Source organism: Eretmochelys imbricata, chromosome 2, assembly GCF_965152235.1.
Source record: "Eretmochelys imbricata isolate rEreImb1 chromosome 2, rEreImb1.hap1, whole genome shotgun sequence".
Lineage (NCBI taxonomy): Eukaryota > Metazoa > Chordata > Testudines > Cheloniidae > Eretmochelys > Eretmochelys imbricata.
In genome coordinates, this window is record NC_135573.1 from 154,474,763 (window position 1) to 154,493,330 (window position 18,568).

An 18,568-nucleotide genomic window follows, 5' to 3' on the forward strand; every position below is an offset into this window, starting at 1 on the left:
ATGGGCAGGAAGCGGAAGTGAGGTAAGAGTTCGCGGTCTCGTGACCGTTGCGGAGCTGGGTCGCTGTTGCGAGCGAGCAGGGTTGTGTGGCGCGGGAGGGCGATGGCAGCAGGGTATCAGTATCGGCCCGGCGCGGGGCCCGGCGCCCCGGGTATGCAGGAGCCCAACTTCCTGTGGGGCGTGTTCCAGAGGTGAGAGCCCCCGCGCCGAGGGGATGTGGCTGCCGTTACTCGGGTGTCCCCGCCAGCGGCAAACACCCTGGGGCCCCCTTCCCCTCAGCCTGCCCGGAGCCGCCGGGTTACCCCGCCCGGCTCCCACCGCGGGTCCCCACCCAGCTGTGGGTCCCCACCCAGCTGAGCCTCGCCGCCCCCTCCCTCTTCAAAGGCCGCGTCTGGCCCGGTGCAGCACCGCGATCGGTGAGTCAGTTCCTCCAGCCCGGCCCCGGGGTGGAGGTGGCTGCACCCGGGGCAGTGTGGGAATAGCCCCTTCTGGGACGGAGAGCGGCCCAACCTGTCCGCGCCGGGCCGTTCCGGTCTAGCCGCACTGGCCTGGTTGAGGGGGGTGTGCAGACAGGCCTGAAGAGCAGCCCCTCCCGTGTCAGCACTGAGGCTGGGAGGTGTGTGAAGTCCCTTCGGAGCCGCCGGCTCTGAGGGCGGCTGAGCACGTACTGGGCGCAGCGCTACTTGCAGCTCCTGGGGACACTGCGGGACAAAATAAACGTGGGGCCTGATCCTCTTTTTGGGGGTAGGGAAAGCAACCCTGAAACAGACTGTAGGTTTCCCCGCTCTATTGCGCTCTTATTGGAGCGCTTGATGAGCATCATGCACTGTGCTCTTCTAAGATGTCTCTCATATAGGCATTAATAGCTAATACTTCGTGTTGTATGCCAAAACCTGTGATTTGGTGATTATCCCTTACTGATTATTTTTTCTCCAAAGGTCACTCTCAGTATTTGTAGTGCTCTATCTGCTTGGTTTTAATAATATGGGTTTCTTTCATCTATTCCCTGCCTTTTCTTTTCCATTAGTTCAATGTTCATTGCGCAGGTTTTCACACTCATTTTAAATATCATATTATTGAGTTGATTGTTTTCTGTAGCATATACTCAAATTGTTTGGGGGTTTTTTGGTGGCTTCCCAGCGTCTTTGACGATTCATTCATAACTATACATATATTCATTTCTATTCATGATTATTTTTCCTATTCCTGTGGCCCTTGATACTTTTTATCACCAGTTAAAAGGATTATATTTGTGATACCTGTAAAATATTTGCATGATAAGCTTTGTAATGAATGGCTTTAGAGAAGACAAGATGTCTTATTTTAGCAGGCAGGATAAAAAAAACAACTTTTAAAAAGGCCCCAATTCTACAGATACTTAAATATGCTTAATTATATTACTGCGAGTAGTCTCTCTGACTTCAGTGGGACTGTGCATGCCAGTCAAGTTAAGCATGTGCGTAAGGCCTTGTTTACACTTCAGAGTTTTGTTGAGCAAGTTATGCCGACGATCAAAGAGTGGTATAATTACATAACTTGTGCATGTTCACCCGACACTCCTTCCGTTGGCGGAGCGCATCCACAGTTGGTGCTCTATCATCAACAGTGGATGAAGTAAACTGGGTAGCTATCCCACTGTGCAACTCATCACTTTCTGTAGCTAGGAGTTGTGGGAAGGCAGAGTGTATCGCAGTGCATCATGGTTACAGGCTCAGTGTCCCACAATACAGTGTTTTCAATCCCATCATTCCATGGGCTTCCAACTGTGTTTTGTGGCATTTTTCAATGACCTGTGTTCGCTGTATGGCTGCCATCTCTGTCTGAAAAGATGGATCCTGCACCGCTCTCCACTGTTGTGAACACATCGTGGTTGGTCATGCAGTCTGTCATGAGCACCCAATCTGAACAGGGATCAGAGTTGCCTGACCTGCTGCATGCCCTAGAAAGAAACAACACCAGCGTACTTTTGGCATTCATGGAGCAGCAGCACATGGTGGACCCTTGCTTTTGGGCTCAGGAAGCAAGCAATGAGTGATGGGATCACACTGATATGCAGGTCTGGGATGACGAGCAGTGGATGCAGAACTTTCAGATGTGGAAAGCCATCTTTCTGGAACTGTGTGCAGAGCTCACCCCAGCGGTGTAGCAAAAGGACATCAAAATGAGAGCCGCCCTCTTGGTGGAGAAGCACGTGGCAATTGCTGTGTGGAAGCTGGCAACTCCAGACTTCTACCAGTCAGTTGCAAATCAGTTTGCCGTCGGGAAGTACACCATTGGGGCTGCGTTAAGGCAAGTGTGCAGGGCCATTAGTCTCTTCCTGCTACGAAGGACTTTGACTCTTGGAAATATGCATGAAATAGTGGGTAGCTTTGCAGCAATTGGATTCCGTAACTGCAGCAGGGCAGTAGATGGCACGCATATCCCGATTTTCACCCGGACTGTCTTGCAGTGGAGTACATTAATAGAAAGGGGTGCTTCTCTATGGTATTGCAGGCGCCTGTGGATCACCATGGGCGTTTCACTGACATCAACACACGGTGGTCCGGGAAGGTATATGACACATGCATCTTCAGGAACACTGGCCTGTGTAGCAGGGGTTCTCAACCTTTTTTTTTTTTTTTTTTTGAGGGCCCCCCCCAATGTGCTATTAAAAACTCCACAGCCCACTTGTGCCACAACTGTTTTTCTGCATATAAAAGCCAGGGCAGGCATTGGGGGTAGCAAGCAAGGCAATTGTGGCGTGGGGTCCTGGGCAGGGGATCCCACAAAGCTAAGTTGCTGCGGCTTTGGCTTCAGCCCCAGGTGGCTTTCTGCACTGGGCCCCAGCAAGTCTAATGCTGGCCCTGCTTGGTGGACCCCCTGAAACCTACTTGGTGGACCCCCACGGGGCTGGTTGAGAACCACTGCTGTATGGAAAGCTGCAAGGAGGAACTTTCTTTCCAGACCAGAACATTCCAGTGGGGGATGTTGAAATGTCCATAGTGATTCTGGGAGACCCAGCCTGCCCCTTACACCTATGGCTTATGAAGCCTTATATGGGAAACCTGGACAGCAGCAAGGAGCACTTCAACAATAGGCTGAGGAGGTGAATAATGACCACAGAATGGTATCTGCATTTGGCAGATAAAGGCAGCGCCAGTGTGCTTTTAATGGCAGATTAGACCTAAATGAGGAAGATATTCCCATGGTCCTAGCAGCCTGCTGTGCACTCCATAATATTTGTGAGACTAAGGGTCCAAAGTTTCCCTATGCGGTGTGGAATGCAGAGGCAGATCACCTAGCAGCTGATTTTGAGCAGCCATATACCAGGGCTACTAGAGGGACACAACAGGGTACTATTCGAATCAGGAAGGCCTTGAGACACCATTTTGACAATTAGCACCACTAATATCTCTTTCTGTACAGCTCTCTGCCATGCTTTAAAATTGTCATGCAAGGTGATAACTTAATGATTCCTGACTGTGATTTGTACTTTGCAAATGATCCAGTTGCCACTGTGTATTAATTTCAGTAGCAACCACTGTGTGTGGGAGACAAATAAAGGCTGGTGATCTTTCAGATAATTTTTGTTTTTGTTATATATAAATAAGCAACATACACAAAACACTTGATGGGAAGGGAGATGACAATGAAGGGCAGGGTGGTCTCTCAGAGCTGAGTGCAAGTCCAGCTATCATTTTGGAAGCTGTCAAGTAGAGGTAGAGTGAATAGGGTATCAAGATGTGTTAGGAGATTGGAAGGAATATATGGGAGGAGTTTGGGGAGAGCAGGGCAAGCAGTTCTGTATTGGCTGTAGTGGGGGAGAGCACACATGAATTCTGCCTGCGGCATGATTAGGGACTTCCAACATCTCTGTTTGGTCCTCCATCATTTTTTATCATCCACTCCTGATCTACTAAAATTTGGTACTGACTCCCCTTTTTATCCTGCCTGTCTATTTTATAATTTTCTTTTAAAGTCTCTCTCCACACCCTGCGTTCTTGTTTATCGTCCTCCAAGGATTGGAGCACATCTCGAAACATGTCCTCCTTGCTCTTCCTCAGTCGCTTCCGTATCTGGTGGAAGCGCTCCACCCTGAAGGTCACATCCGCAGAAGCACAAGAAACAGAATCATGATTGTTAGTACACTCATGACATTGAATCATGCTAGTAAAATACAGCTCTTTTTACATACGAATCTGTTTCTCATTTTCTCTTGGCAAGCACAGAGCTCAGCTAATGCCTTAACCATGATTAGTTCAGCCCGGGGAGGGGCTCAAGATAGGGCAATGGGTTTAGGTGGTTTTTTAAGGGGTTCACTGCAGGTGATTGGGGACAAAATTGTAAATTCTGCCACCACTTTCAACAGGCAGGGGTCATTGTAGCAGATATCTCACTCCTGAGGATAAGCAAGGATGAAAGGGTGCATCTCCTGGATGCATGCAGCTTCAGACTGGGTCCCTAGGCTGCTTACCTGTATGCCGCTTTGGGTCCCTGCACAAGTGACTGCCAATTGTAGGAAACCTTCCTGTGCCAATGGGGGAAGGAACAAAACAGCTCTGCTAAGGAACCTTCAGCAGAGGATTGGCGAGTACCTCCAGGAAAGTTTCTTAGAGATCTCTATGGAGGATTCCTGTGAAATCCTAGTGTGCAACAACAACACACTGTTCCGCAGCACTGCTTAGCTGCACAGGTGAATGTGAAGCACACGCAAACACAACTAGTTGTGTACATTTCTATCCCTTTACCCAATTCTAGAATATAACAAAGCAAAGAACAGCTCTACCTCATATAACTGAGCAGCATCAACTCAAAAACATCGCTTACCAGAGCTCCCTTCTCCTGTATCGTGCAGTCTAGAGACAGAGTGCTGGGACTGGCTCAAACCCTCTGGGGTCAAGATGAGGTCCTGGACAACCTTGTCCCGTCTTGTCCTCCAACTCAACCTCCTTGTCCACTACTTTGTCCTCAGGGTTGATTTCACGGTCTCCAGCCCCGTGGAAGTATCCATGGGGTTCATGGAGATGGGCTCACAGCTGAGGGTGGCATCCAGCTCCTTATAGAAGCAGCTGGTCTTCAGCAGCAGAGCAATGGTTTGCCTCTCTTGCCTTCTGGTACGCCTGCTTCAGCTCCTTGATGTTTGCTGGAGTGGAGCTGGGACTGCACAACCTCCCGTCCCCATATACTCAGCAGATCCAACAGCTCGGAGTGCTTCAAGTGGGACACTATTTGGTTCATGGAGCCGCCATGGTCCGATGGAAGATGTGATATGAGCTCTCCACACCGAGCAAACAAAGCAGAATTTCAAAAATTCCTGGGCCTGTAAAGGGAGAGGGGCGGATGCCTGTGTACCTGGTTGCAGAGCAGCGGGGTTTGAACTGCTGACTAGAGCAGTCAGGATGGGGCATTTTGGGACACCGCCTGGATGTCATTTATACCAATACAATCAACCACAGTGTCCACGCTGACACTTTTTGTCAATATAATTTCACTGCAAAAAGCTCTACGCTTCTCGTCAAGGTGGTTTTATTTCGCTGGCAAAGCAGGAGAGTTTTGTTGGTGGAAGCAGCATTGAAGAGTGTGCACCTCCACTGTTTTGCCAACGAAACCTGACTTCCGTCAACAAAACTGGAATGTAGACAAGGCTTAAGGGTTTTTGTTTGGTTGTTTGGATTGTTTTTATTTGTTTTTTTTCCTGAATCTGGGCTTTAACTAGTATAAATGTTCTCATTTTTTAATTTTTTCTGATTAAAAACAGTTTTCAAACTATTACTGAAATAATTCTCTCATTTAAAACAGTTTTTTTAAGTTACACATTTTAAGGTGAAATCTTTAAAGTTTGTATTTGTTTTCAGGGTTGATAAAGACAGGAGTGGAGTAATATCTGACAGTGAACTTCAGCAGGCATTATCCAACGGTAAGTGTGACTAAGGGGAAAAAAATAGCTTCTTATAAATTTAGCATATGCATTTCTTATTCCCCCTTTGGTTACACGATGTAGATCTCTTCTAAGAAGTACAAAAGGAAACTGAAAATCTTAACATATAACAGGGAGCAATTCTGCAGTGGAAGACTGAGCAAGAAGTGAATAAAAAAGGGAGCAAAACAAAAATCGGAGACAGATAAGATGTATAATTCATAGCTGCAGAAGGTTTCTTTTTTCAGACCTTAAAGAAGAACTGGATTTTTTTTTAAACGTTCTCTCTTAGCTCAGCTCCAGTTGTCAGTTTCTCTGCATTGGATTGTTTATTCTGGAGAGAGAAAGCATTAAGTAGAGCATCTTCCAGCTGTCCTCGTTTTCACAGAAATTAGGGTGTAATTATGATCCATATTACTCATCGCTTCTCAATGTGCCCTTCATTTTTTTTTTAACCAGGACCAGTGTATAATCCAGGAAAATTTTACAGGAGCACTTCCAACCTGTCTTGCTGCACATGTAATCTTTGTTGCATACCGTGGTGCGGGAAATTAGGATGGTAAGAGGTATAATGGTCAGTGATGGTTTTTAATAGAGACAGAAATAACTGGATATTACAGAAGGATGGAGGTGGTAAAGTGTTCTCATTAGTGCTTCACAAATTAGTGCTTCATTTATTTAGTCTGTCATAAGGTGGGTGAGGCAATATCTTTTATTGGACCAACTTTTGCTGGTGGGAGAGACAAGCTTTCAGGCCACACAGAGCTGCTCTTCCGGTCCCACTGTAGCATTTCAAGTGTAGACAAGTCTTAGTTACAGTTGACTACGAGGTGCTGTTCATACATCTTTGATGTCTAACTACAGTGGGCAGTTTTTTCTGGTAATTTCATGCCTTTTTCTGGAACACCTGAGAGGCTCGTGTTGGGTAGCTATTGCATTCCCTTTTCCTTTCATGTGGGATACCTGCAAAGTTTAATTCTGTCACCCTTTCTGCACAAGGGGTCTGTGATGAAGGTGAGGCGAAGTGACATTGGGTTGCAGTGCTATCAGGAACAAAATATTTTTATTACTAATCATCTGACTTGGAATATACCTAGGAAACAGAACTTACTGTGGAGTACAAAATGCTATTAGTCTTCTGACTAACAGCAAAATAAATTAGTTGTTTACCTGGGATAGTAGGATCTACTCATTGTATCACACATTTTTTTACCCAGTAACTAGAATAGCCTGCTTGAAAGGGTGAAACTTTAAAATTGTGGCAAAAATAGAGAAACTGAAGAAATTTGGGTCGATGTTTTTGTTCACAATTTGTTTACAATAATTTTGGAAACCTGTCTTTGCCAGCCTTTCTACTTTAAATTCCTCAAATTAACCTTTTTTTCTCTGTGACCCACTTCAGTGTTGTTACACAACTGCCATAATTTCTATATGCCTTTCTTCCTTGACTGTTCACAGTATTGGTTAGCAGTTTGAACATTATATATAGTTATAAGGAATCACCACTTAGGAATTGAACACTGGGAAGACTGAAAAACAGATGAGCTAGGCTGTTTATATAAATGCATTAACAGATATCTTGCCCACATTCCATAAGTTTTTGTATTCTAACAAACCAAGCACCCCAACCATTCTCAATTCCACCTACTCCCTTCTCCCAGGATATAATGGCAGTTGATTCCACACAAGCTCCTTCTCTCTTTCCATTCACCAGTGATTCCACCCATTCTTTTCTAGGCTTCTAGATGGTTGTATATAAATTTACTGTAGTTTCTAATGTGCATAGTAAGAACATAGATGTTCTTATCACATCCCTTTTAACTTTGTAAAGGAGAAATATTCTAAAGATTGACATAGATACTAGAAACATTAAGATCCAGACTTTTGGAGTGAAATGCCTGCAAGCTGCTTGAAAGCTTTTATTTTTATTTTTATTTTTTTAAACCCCTATTGGCTGTATCAGCTGGCCCGTACACACTAAACAGTTCTATCAATTTGCCAAGGCATTTCTACTTACAATACTGGAAAGAATTCAAGCAGGTCACACTTCATCCTGAGAGAATCTTTGTGCAAAAGAGACATGGGAGGTGGCAAATCTTGCAACTTAACAGTGGCCACTGTAATTGGCAGGGCAATAGTTCTCTTTTAGTATGAACTTATTATAGAAGCGGGTGTATTTGTAGTTTCTTGAACAGACAGTTGTGACGAAGTGGGTATTTTCCTTTATGTTGTATGTGAGCCTATGTGAGTGTTACTGTTTTGCATCACTACTGCATATGCCTCAGTTTCCCTGTGTGCTGCAGCAGTGTCTTGGTGGTAGGAATAAGATGTGAGACTTTGGCTGAGACCCTCTGGGGCAGGTGAGGCTGCTCCAGCTGCCTGCACGTATGCTATGGCCGGTGCCCTTTGTAACCTGAGACCCAGGAGGGGGGTACAACCAGGTGACTCTTTGCCCCGGGAAGCAAGACAAAGACTAGGAAGAGGAGCAACGGGGGAGGTCTGAGGTCAGGTCGCTGGAAACTGGGCAGTCTGCTTGTGGGGACTGGCGGGGGGAGTCCAGGACATCTGGCCTGGGATTCCAAGATGGACTTGGCTAAAAGTCACTAAGTTCTGTGCCAGTAAGCTCTGTTCTACACTGTATTCCTGTCAACTAATAAACCTTCTGTTCTGCATGCTAGCTGAGAGTCACAGCTGACTGCAGAGTTGGGGTGCAGGGATCTCTGGCTTCCCCAGGAGTCCCGCCCGGGCGGACTCGCCGCAGGAAGCGCATGGTGTGGAAGGGGATGCTGAATGCTCTGAGGTCAGGCCCAGTAAGGTCGAAGCTATGTAAGCTTCTTGCCTTGGCAGCAGTATGCTCAGAGAGAGGAGGCATGCTCTCCGAGAATCCTGGCTGACTTCATGTGGACTAGTTCCAGAGCATTGCGCCGGTGACTTTGTGACAACAGTGAAAAGCCTATGTACTGCCAGCAAATAGGAGACTTCCATGGAGAGCAGAGGCCTAAGCCATTATTTTTGTAGAATTTAGGTTTTCAATATGCTTTGTGGCCCATTTTCATTCATTACCAGTGATAAGCTCAATTATGAGGCTGACCTTCCAAACGTGAACCAATGCCATACTGACATCCAAATCTGCAGACAGCACCAATGGTTGTCACCGCTGTTCAAAAGCAGGTGGATGGTGAAAACAACTCCCCCAAGAAAAATAACCCAGTGGGTTTTTTTTGGTTCTTTTTCTTGAACTCATCACTGTGATTTACATCATCCCAACAGCCATTCATAAGAACGGCCATACGGGTTAAGACCAATGGTCCAGCTAACCCAGGGGTGGGCAAACTGCTACTCTGAAACCTATAAAACCTATTTCCCCTGGGTGGGGAAATAGCTTGCAGGGCCAGGGCAGGGAGTGTGGGGTGTGGGAGGGAGTGTGGGGTGTGGGAAAGGGGGTGTGGTGTGCAGGTTGGGGCAGAGGAGGGGTGTAGGATGTATGAGGGGCTCAGGGAAGGGGGTTGGGGTGGAGGAGGGGTGCAGGCAAAGGGCTCAGGGCGGAGGGTTGGGATGCAGGCAGGGGCTCAGGGCAGGGAGTTGGCTGCAGGAGGGGGTTGGGGTGCGAGCTCCAGCCCAGCTCCACTTACCTGGAGCAGCTCCGGGGTGGCAACAGTGTGCACCGGGGCCAGGGCAGGCTCCAGGAATGGGGAACCGCGGCCAGTGGGAGCTTCGGGGGAGGTACCCTCAGGCAAGGGCAGCGCACTGAGCTCTTTGCCCCACCCCCTCCGGAGGGGCTGCAGGGATGTGGTTCTGGCCGCTTCCTGGAGCAGCGTGGGGCCCTTGGCACCATGGGGGTGGCAATCCCGCTGGCCAGATCCAAAGCCCTGAGGGGCCGGATCCAGCCCGCAGGCCATAGTTTGCCCACCTCTGATCTAGCGCCACAGCCTACCTTCTGACAGTACTTGGTGCCAGATGCTTAGAGGGCATGAACAGAACAGGGCAATTTATCAAGTGACTGTGGATAATTATAAAACTTGAAAAAAGAAAAGGCGTACTTGTGGCACCTTAGAGACTAACCAATTTATTTGAGCATAAGCTTTCGTGAGCTACAGGTCACTTCATCAGATGCATTCAGTGGAAAAAAAACGGCTGCTACTCTGAAACCTATAAAACTTGAAACACTGACACTGGCTTCCATGAGGAGTAATGCAGTAAATTTGGTGAAGAAAACAGAGGTTTTTTTTTAAAAAAAAAATCACAGCTTCTGTGCATGCTTGGGTCAAATGTTATCAAAGGTCTTATTCTAACACTATACACAATCTAAAGTTTGAATTCTAATGCCAGCCCTAAAAGTTCTGGATAAAGTTCTGGACTGGATAAAGAACTATTGACTTTTCTGTAAAATAAAAGCAAAGCACTTCAGACTAAAATCCCTATTAGTTTTGTATTTCACAAAGGATTCCATTGAACATTCTTCTTTTAAATGTTTAATTATATGCATGTAGTATTTAATGTAATGGATGAGATGGTAAATCCAGATTTTATATTGCCAGTACCTCAAATGAAGAGACACAAATATTGTCCTCTTCTTTATATGCTCCCTCCTCACTTGTGTAACAAGGGAGAAAAAAAATTCCTTCCTGATCCATGCAGTAGTGTCTCAACAACCTGCAGAATGAGTTACTTTCCTGTTAATGTGCAGAAGTTGTAAAATGTTGGGTCTGCCTGAAACTAAGGCCACTAAGTGTACACTTGAGACCTATATTGATATAACTACATCACTCAGGAGTGTGGATGATGTCATTATAGCAACCTAACCCCCCACGTAGACAGTGCTATCTTGATGGGAGAGCTCTCCTGTTGGCATAGTAGCATCTTCTGTAAAGCGCTACAGCTGCACCATACGTGAAGACGAGGCCTTAGATACCACTGAGAAACAGCCGTATTATTTTGTGTATTGCCTCCACGAGATCTACCTCTGAACTTTCTAGCTAGGCTGTCATCTGGGGTATGGTGGGTTTTTTTGTGTTATGGTTATTTTTCCTATTTAAGCTTCACCATACTGCTTTTCTGTCTGTTTCAGGAACATGGACTCCATTTAATCCAGCAACTGTCAGGTCAATTCTGTGTAAGTATAATTGTACAATGTTACATATTCAGGGTATGTCTTTTAAATAACATTTTTATTATCTCCTGTAGCTGATGGCTAAGGTTTTCACATGCTGCAGCACTTAGTTACATCATTTTAGATTAACAGTAAACTGAAAGTACATGGTACAATGTATAATATATTCTTTATAGCTGATCTTTGCAGCAGCTTTGTGTAACACTGTGAACATCATTAATACAAGCTTCAGTTCTCCCTTCCGGTAACCCTGTTCCAAAAAAGCTATTCATTAGGAAGAAATAGTCCAAAGACCTAGTGACACCTCCTCTGTTTTGAAAACCTGTAGTCATTAGTATATTTTCTCTGTGTGTATGTGTGTGCACACACACACACACACACACACACGGTTGCCCGAGCAACTGTTAGGGAAGATTACAAGACAGCTGAGAAAATGGCATGTGTCAGAAACATAGGGAAAAAAAGTCACCAATTTTTGACAGTAGCACTGTCTTCATGTTTAATACCAGTAAGTCACTGGGAACAATTTTAAAGCCTTTGTTCTAATTACAAATATCAAGCAGAAAAACTGATTTTATGTTAACCTAAAAAAAAGACCAAAACGGAGGAGGAAAAGCAGAAACCATCTGACAGGTATTGGAGTAATTCTCAGCAATGCAAAAGAAGCTGGTAGCAAGTTAGTGGTATAGCAAGAGACAAACAAATGGAACTTTAAAAATGTCTCTGTTCCTCCCTCACACAGCTTATAAACAATGTATTCATAATTATTTACTCACATCTGTTCAAGTATATAGCTCAAATTGAATCTCAAGTCTGGTGCCATTTTATATTTAGGGCCCTACCAAATTCACAGCCATGAAAAACCCATCACAGACCATGAAATCTGGTCTCTTGAGGATTTTACCCTGTTCTGTACAGATTTCACAGGGTAGACCAGCGTTTCTCAAACTGGGAGGGTCCTGACCCAAAAGGGAGTTACAAGGGGATCACAACATTATTTTAGGGGGTCACAGTAATTGTCACCCTTGCTTCTGTGCTGCCTTCAGAGCTGGGCACTTGGCCAACAGCCACCCTCTCCGGCTGCCCAGCTCTGAAGGCAGCACCCCGCCAGCATCAGTGCAGAAGTAAGAGTAGTAGTACCATAACCTCCTCTCTCCCCACCCAGTAGCCTTGCAACCCACCCACCCCAACTTCTTTTGGGGTCAGAATCCCTATAATTACAACACTGAAATTTCAGAGTTAAATAGCAATTTACAATTTTTAAAACCCAATGACTGTGAAATTGAGCAAAATGGACCGTGAATTTGGTAGGGCCCAACTTATATTGTAATAAATAAATAAAATAGTTGTAACAAGTCATAGAAATTTGCAGTGAGACTGATTGAATGCTAAAGAATCCTTTGGGGGGTTTTCTATCCCCTTCTGATTTGCAATTCCTTCCAGAAGAGCAAAACCTTCATGCTAATCTGCTACTGATCCATTTGATCGCTAGGAGACTTCACTGTCACACAATTGCTCTTCCATGTTGCCTTCTTCAGTTACTTCCTTTGTTCTTTCCTATCCTCCTTTGCCATTTCACCACTTCCTCTCCTATCTGCTTTCCTGGACTCTTCTACTTTTACTTCAGGTCAGCACTATTTTCACACATCCTCCTCCGGTTCATTTGTTTACCACCTCATCAGCCAGTCCAACCAAGCTCTTATTAAAGATGGCAAAATCTTACTGAAGACTTTAGTATAGTTTCTTATGTATTAATCCTTCAATTATGTTGTTTCAGCCATGTTTGACAGAGAGAACAAAGGTGGCGTGAACTTCAATGAATTCACTGGAGTCTGGAAGTATATCTCAGATTGGCAGAATGTTTTTCGAACGTATGATAGAGATAATTCTGGAATGATTGATAAAAATGAACTAAAGCAAGCACTAACAGGTTTTGGTAATATTTTTTTTATAGTTATAGTTTGCTATATAATGGCTGGTTTTGTCCAGAATTAAAATAAATATCTTTAAGGCTGTGCCACTTCGCAGTTGTGACACAATGGAATAATCAATTGTAAGCAATAATTGAGGTGGAATGTGGCTATTTCTCATTTGGATGTATGTGGCACTTCACAAAAGACTGACATCTGTGCCATGAGCAGCTTACAGATCATCTGAACTCTTTTGTTGAATAAAATTGAAAAATAATTAATGGGAATCAATGTATGCAAACTTGGTGTGACTCTTTAAATTCATACTTTATTAAACACCCTAAAAGTCTTACCAACATTTCAGTTATAAATGTTTTAATTAGTGGCTCACTGTGCCATTGATCATAAAGCATTTACAGGCTGTAGAATTTTCCCAGAACTTTAAGGAATAAATTTAATTACCTACAAGGAAAAAGTTGTTGGAGAAATGCATAAATCTGTTTCCCTTCGCAGGGACACTTGAGGCACCTGTACATTTTTAGTGATAGTTGTCAGTATTCAACTATATTAAGTAACTTTTGAATTGTATTCTACAAATCCTGCTTTGATGAGAAGTTCTTAACCTTTATATGTAAAGTTAATATTACATATGTAACCTGCTGAAAACAAAATTAAGACTCTCATTCTGCTATGGAGAAGTCACATTGTTTGGTAACTTGAATTCTTTTAAAAATGTGAATCAAATCTGCTTAGAACCAATGCTCTAAAACAGTTAGTTCTTCAAATTGCCACATCATTATATATACCTCAGAACTGCTAAAAGTTAGGCTAGTGTGTAACGCAGCTTATAGGCTAGCTAAGCGGGAGTGGGAGTAAAGGAGGAAGGGGAAGAGTTATCCCTCTTCTCCCTCCCCTCCACTCCTGTGGAAAGGGTGAAATTTTCTGAAATAGAACAACCTTAAGATTGTTTTAATGGTCGTCTACTACACCTCCCCTTAGTATGTGGGCATGATCTAGAGCCCACTGAAGTCAATGGGAAGTCACCCACTGGCTTCACTGGGCTTTAGATCAGGCCCTACAAATGCTGAGATGAGGAAGCTTTTAATTTTTATCTATTTTCAGATAAAAACTGTAGAGGCTCTGAACCCTCCTTTTGATAATTCCTCCTGATTTGTTAACTGTAAATATAGCAGGTAAAACAGCCAAAGTGTCTGAATTGCTAACGCTTTCTTCACTGCCTCTTTTTCAGAGGAGAATGAATAATCCTCATGAATTTTAAAGATAAGCCAGTTCTAACCATCCCTTTTCAAGCAGCTGTGCAGAAACTATCAAATGGGTACCCCCTATATCTTCTGAAAACCTACAGTAGGTGCAGCTGTGACAGGTCCAGTAAACTCAAATTTCCACATGGCCAAAGGGATCTTATGAGAGTCTTACTGTACACAACTGACTGTATCCCTTCGTCCATTGTATTCTGGTAGACTGCTAGTAGAACATGTTCCAGAGCTTTTCTCTGTGCCTGACAGCTTCTGCTAGAAGTGCTCCAGAGGGTCTCTTGTTTACTTGACATAAGACCTCAGAATATTTAAGTAGTTCCTCTCAAACCCTCTTAATGTTATCCCCATTTCCTCATCTGTAAAATGGGATAATAATTTGCCCACCTTTCTAAAAACACTGTTCAGACCCTGTGATAAAAGGTGTTAATATAAGCATGAAGTATTAACATTTTCACATGCTAAGCTTACTCTTAGTGAGCTTTGTTAAAAAAAGATGAGGTGTGTGGAGTGTTTCAAACAACAAAATATTGGTTGAAAATAATTCACTGTGTAATTAGCAAAACTCCTAGTCTTCCTGGTTGCTCCATCATGGCATTTGTATCACCTAGCAGTAATTGGAAGTTGTGACTTCAACAGAAAATGGCATTTGGAAAAAACAGCTTGTGCCATCCTGTTACGGCACAGTTACATTCTCTTTTGATGCAGCGGATAACAAGTTGTTCAATTGACTTCAATGAAAAAGGATATTAAAATGTTTAATTACAAAATATATTGAGCACAGCCCTAAACGCTTGTTTTAATTTCCCTTCTAACAGCATAATCATTTAAAATTCGTTGTAGTATTTCATTTCATCGAGTTTGCAATTCATTCTTTTGTCATGTTCTTAATCATCACATGTTTTTTATATTGCTTCTATTTTGTTGGAGCATTTTCTTCAGTAGATGAATATATTGTAATATCCATTTAAGTTTGATTACTGTTCTACAACTTTTACTTAATGACTCTTGCCTGTTTGTTGCAACGTAACTTACGCACATTTGCTTTTGTGTGTTATAATGCTCTTATATAAACTACCCAGCTTTGGTCATGTAAAACTTGTAATCTTTTTTCTTCTAAGGATATCGACTCTCTGATCAATTCTATGATATCCTTGTTCGGAAATTTGACAGACAAGGAAGAGGACAAATTGCTTTTGATGACTTCATTCAGTGCTGTGTTGTGTTGCAGGTAATAGAAGAAATACATCTAATATCAAAATAGGAAGCCATGATTTGTACAGGAGTTGAAGCATGTGGTGGATCAGGAATTTAATTTGACATGACTAACATACTACCTCCTAGGAATGCTGTGCTTATATACACCTGTGTGTTGATCAGCCTTGAAAAATCCTAAAGCTCAATCTTGAGCTGTGAAGTGCTTTGAGGCCTCTTGGTATTACTATAGTACAAATAAGTACAAAATGACAGACCTCAATGTCTAAGTGCTTCCCTATTTTAGAGTGGCTCTTGTCTGAGAAGTGACTTAGTATCACTGAGCGAGAGATTCCATGTTTGCCTTCTAGAGAAAAGCTGGTCTCCCCTTCAATCCCCCCCCCCTTTTTTTTTAAACAAACTTTCTGCTGGCTTTGCAAACTCATTCTGGCCTTTGAAAGCCAAGCTGAATTCTTGTCTTGTGGCTCATGGCAATGAAGACTATGCAATCCAGATTCTGCCTTAGCTTACATTCATGCAACCCCAGTGTTGTCTTTTGGGGTGCACAGGGTGTAACTAAAATAGAATTTGTCCTGCTGACTAGAATCTAATTCTTATATTTCAGTTCTTGCATAATTTTATTGGCTCTGCAAGCCCAATAGAAATACATCTGTTCAGATAAAAGATTTTGCTGACTATAACTGCCTATAACTGACTATGCACATGAATTGTATAAGAAGCCATCATCTTTTTGTAGCCACTCCTCGATAGAGAATTGTATTTTAAAGCTTAATTCAGAGCTGAGTTTGTCATTCAGTCAGCATTACAGATTTTTCATTTTAGCCTACACTGCAGGGCTAAACGATCTCTCACTGAAAAGCTCTCAGCGTTCCTCTGTTACCATGGTACTCAGAAAACAATCTGGAGGATTCAGTGAGACACGGTGGTGCTAAAACAACAAACTGTCTAAAGTTTTGCAGCATTCTGAGTGATGTTCCTTACTGCCAGTGTTTATTCCACAAGGTGTGGACAAATGTGCAGCATGCAGAAAAGGGAGAGAGTGACAAGTAGTATTTCCATTTTGTTTTTTGTGGGTCATCTCCTTAGCTCTGTACTGTTGGTGGTTCTGTCTTCCCACTGCAGAAACATCAGTAGTTTCCTACAAACATTTGTAATGTTAATCAGCACCCACAGCCTTATGCATTGTAATTCCAAACTCTGGTTTAATATAGTAGAGATGTTTAATGATTGACAGGCATAGTCGCTGGTTATAGTGAAGTTATTAAAGTGGTAACTTGTTTCCATAGTATTTTTATACTAGGCCTCTTTATTTTTATACAACACTATAACTATGCATGGTTATTTACATGCAAGTATGATGCAGCACATGACCCATCAAGTTTATAACAGATAGCAAGGTTTGCTTTTCAAACATACAAAGGTTCTTGTTGAACCAGCTTGCGAATCTTATCTGTCCAATGGGGAAGTAATTTTGCCCCCTAAATTTCTTGGCAGTCATGTGCTAACAAACATTGAGCTGGATGCTAAACAGAACGTATACAATTCAAAGGCTACATATTATATATAAAAGATGTAATTCAAGACATGGTATGTCACAGGGAGGTGGTGAGGGGGAAGCTTATTCATCCACCAGGTAAGAACAAAGAGAACCACCTTTTATCTTAGTCATGGAATCTAAATTTCCAAACAATCACCCCAGGGAAAGCTCATGAATTTGTTCTTGCTGGAAATGCATCCCAAAAACCTCAGTTTACATTCATCTGAACGCTTTCTGTTTCTTTCCAGAGGCTGACTGACATATTCAGGCGTTATGATACTGATCAGGATGGCTGGATTCAAGTGTCTTATGAACAATACCTTTCCATGGTCTTCAGCATTGTATGACAGTGACCAGTGCAAATGAGATTGACCATTAGCGATACAAAGACTGGAGTTGCCAAATCTTGTCACTTACTGAATATGACTAAAATGGATATAACTTGTTTCATTCTCTTACATTGTGATATCACCAGCTTCAGAATGTTTGTACTCAAGCTGCTCAGCTTTTATGTTGTATTACTATAGCAACAATGGCCATATCACCCCTTAGTGCAAAATTTAGAATTGTTTGTGATGTCAGTGCTAAACACTTTTTTCCAGATTATCATGCATGGGGAAAAAATATTTTTTTAGAAATGCCAAATTAAAGTAATAATGCTTGTTAATTAAAAGGGATGTAAAGGTCTGACAGAAGTTGCACAACGTGGTTTGCACGTGCCTTACTTTTTTATAAGGATTTAATGTATTAATTTTTAATACAGAATTTAAAACAGTAAAGACATTAGACAGTCACACTATCCTGTCCAGTTTTTGTGCATAAGGATGTTTCTCCAAAGGCAGCTCTGATAGATCCCTGCTCTTTGAATCTTGTGCTTCATGATGTCTGAACTTAAACCTCAGGTGTGCTGAGCCATTCAATGGCCTTATCAGCAGCAGGGGCAGGCTTGTCTTCCTGCCAGGCTCAATAGCCAACAATTGTCCATACACTTAGTTCTTTACTCATCATGGATGGGTGAGACTTGGAGCCTCCTTTTAACTTCTGCTCTCTGCTCCCTGTTATGCCTGACCCATTTAGTTCCAGCTCAGTTTTCTTTTGTTGAGTTCTTAGCTAAGTGCAGATACTTCTTTGAGTGATGTCCCTGTAAGTGCTCCACTTCAGGTGATTCTGCACCCCTGGTGGGAGAATTCAGACAGCAGTGCCTGGTCGGGTCACACATGCACCCTCCCTGTCTCGCACCGCCAGTAGCAGTAAACGAGCGCTGTGAGACCAAACCTCCCCTGCCCTGCCTCAGTTCTTTCTCCACCACCCTTAATCTGAGTCACAGCTACCAGCAGTGCCTCTGTATGACTTACCTTGAGGTATAAAATAAGCCAGCATTTCCCAAACTCTTTTGGAAGTTGCCTTCAGGTTCAGAGAGTGCTGCCATTTTGCATCTTGGAGCTGGCAGCTCTCTGAAGAGATGGAGAAGTTGCTGCCTGTTGAGTTTGCTGAGGAGAAGGTACAGAACACCAATCGTGGCTGCTCCAGGTTGCCTGTCTCCTGCAGGAGGAGCACAGACCGGCATGTGAATACTGGTGCATGGGATGGAGCTGGTCTGTCAACTGCTCCCTGGTATCACACATG

General features: G+C 43.3%; 1 protein-coding gene across 2 annotated transcripts; it reads left to right on the top strand.

Annotated features, from left to right (window-relative positions):
* The first annotated feature begins 33 nt into the window (after nt 1-33).
* Nucleotides 34-17,736, top strand: PDCD6 (programmed cell death 6). Of its 2 annotated transcripts, none has more exons than XM_077810853.1 (6): nt 34-191; nt 5,835-5,896; nt 10,965-11,009; nt 12,784-12,942; nt 15,312-15,421; nt 17,191-17,736. In XM_077810853.1, the coding sequence occupies exons 1-6, from the start codon at nt 103-105 to the stop codon at nt 17,287-17,289; spliced, it is 564 nt and encodes a 187-aa protein (XP_077666979.1). In that variant the 5' UTR covers nt 34-102; the 3' UTR covers nt 17,290-17,736. The 2 variants fall into 2 exon arrangements, with proteins under 2 accessions (XP_077666979.1, XP_077666980.1); XM_077810854.1 differs by having other exon boundaries at nt 12,784-12,936.
* The last annotated feature ends 832 nt before the right edge of the window (nt 17,737-18,568 follow it).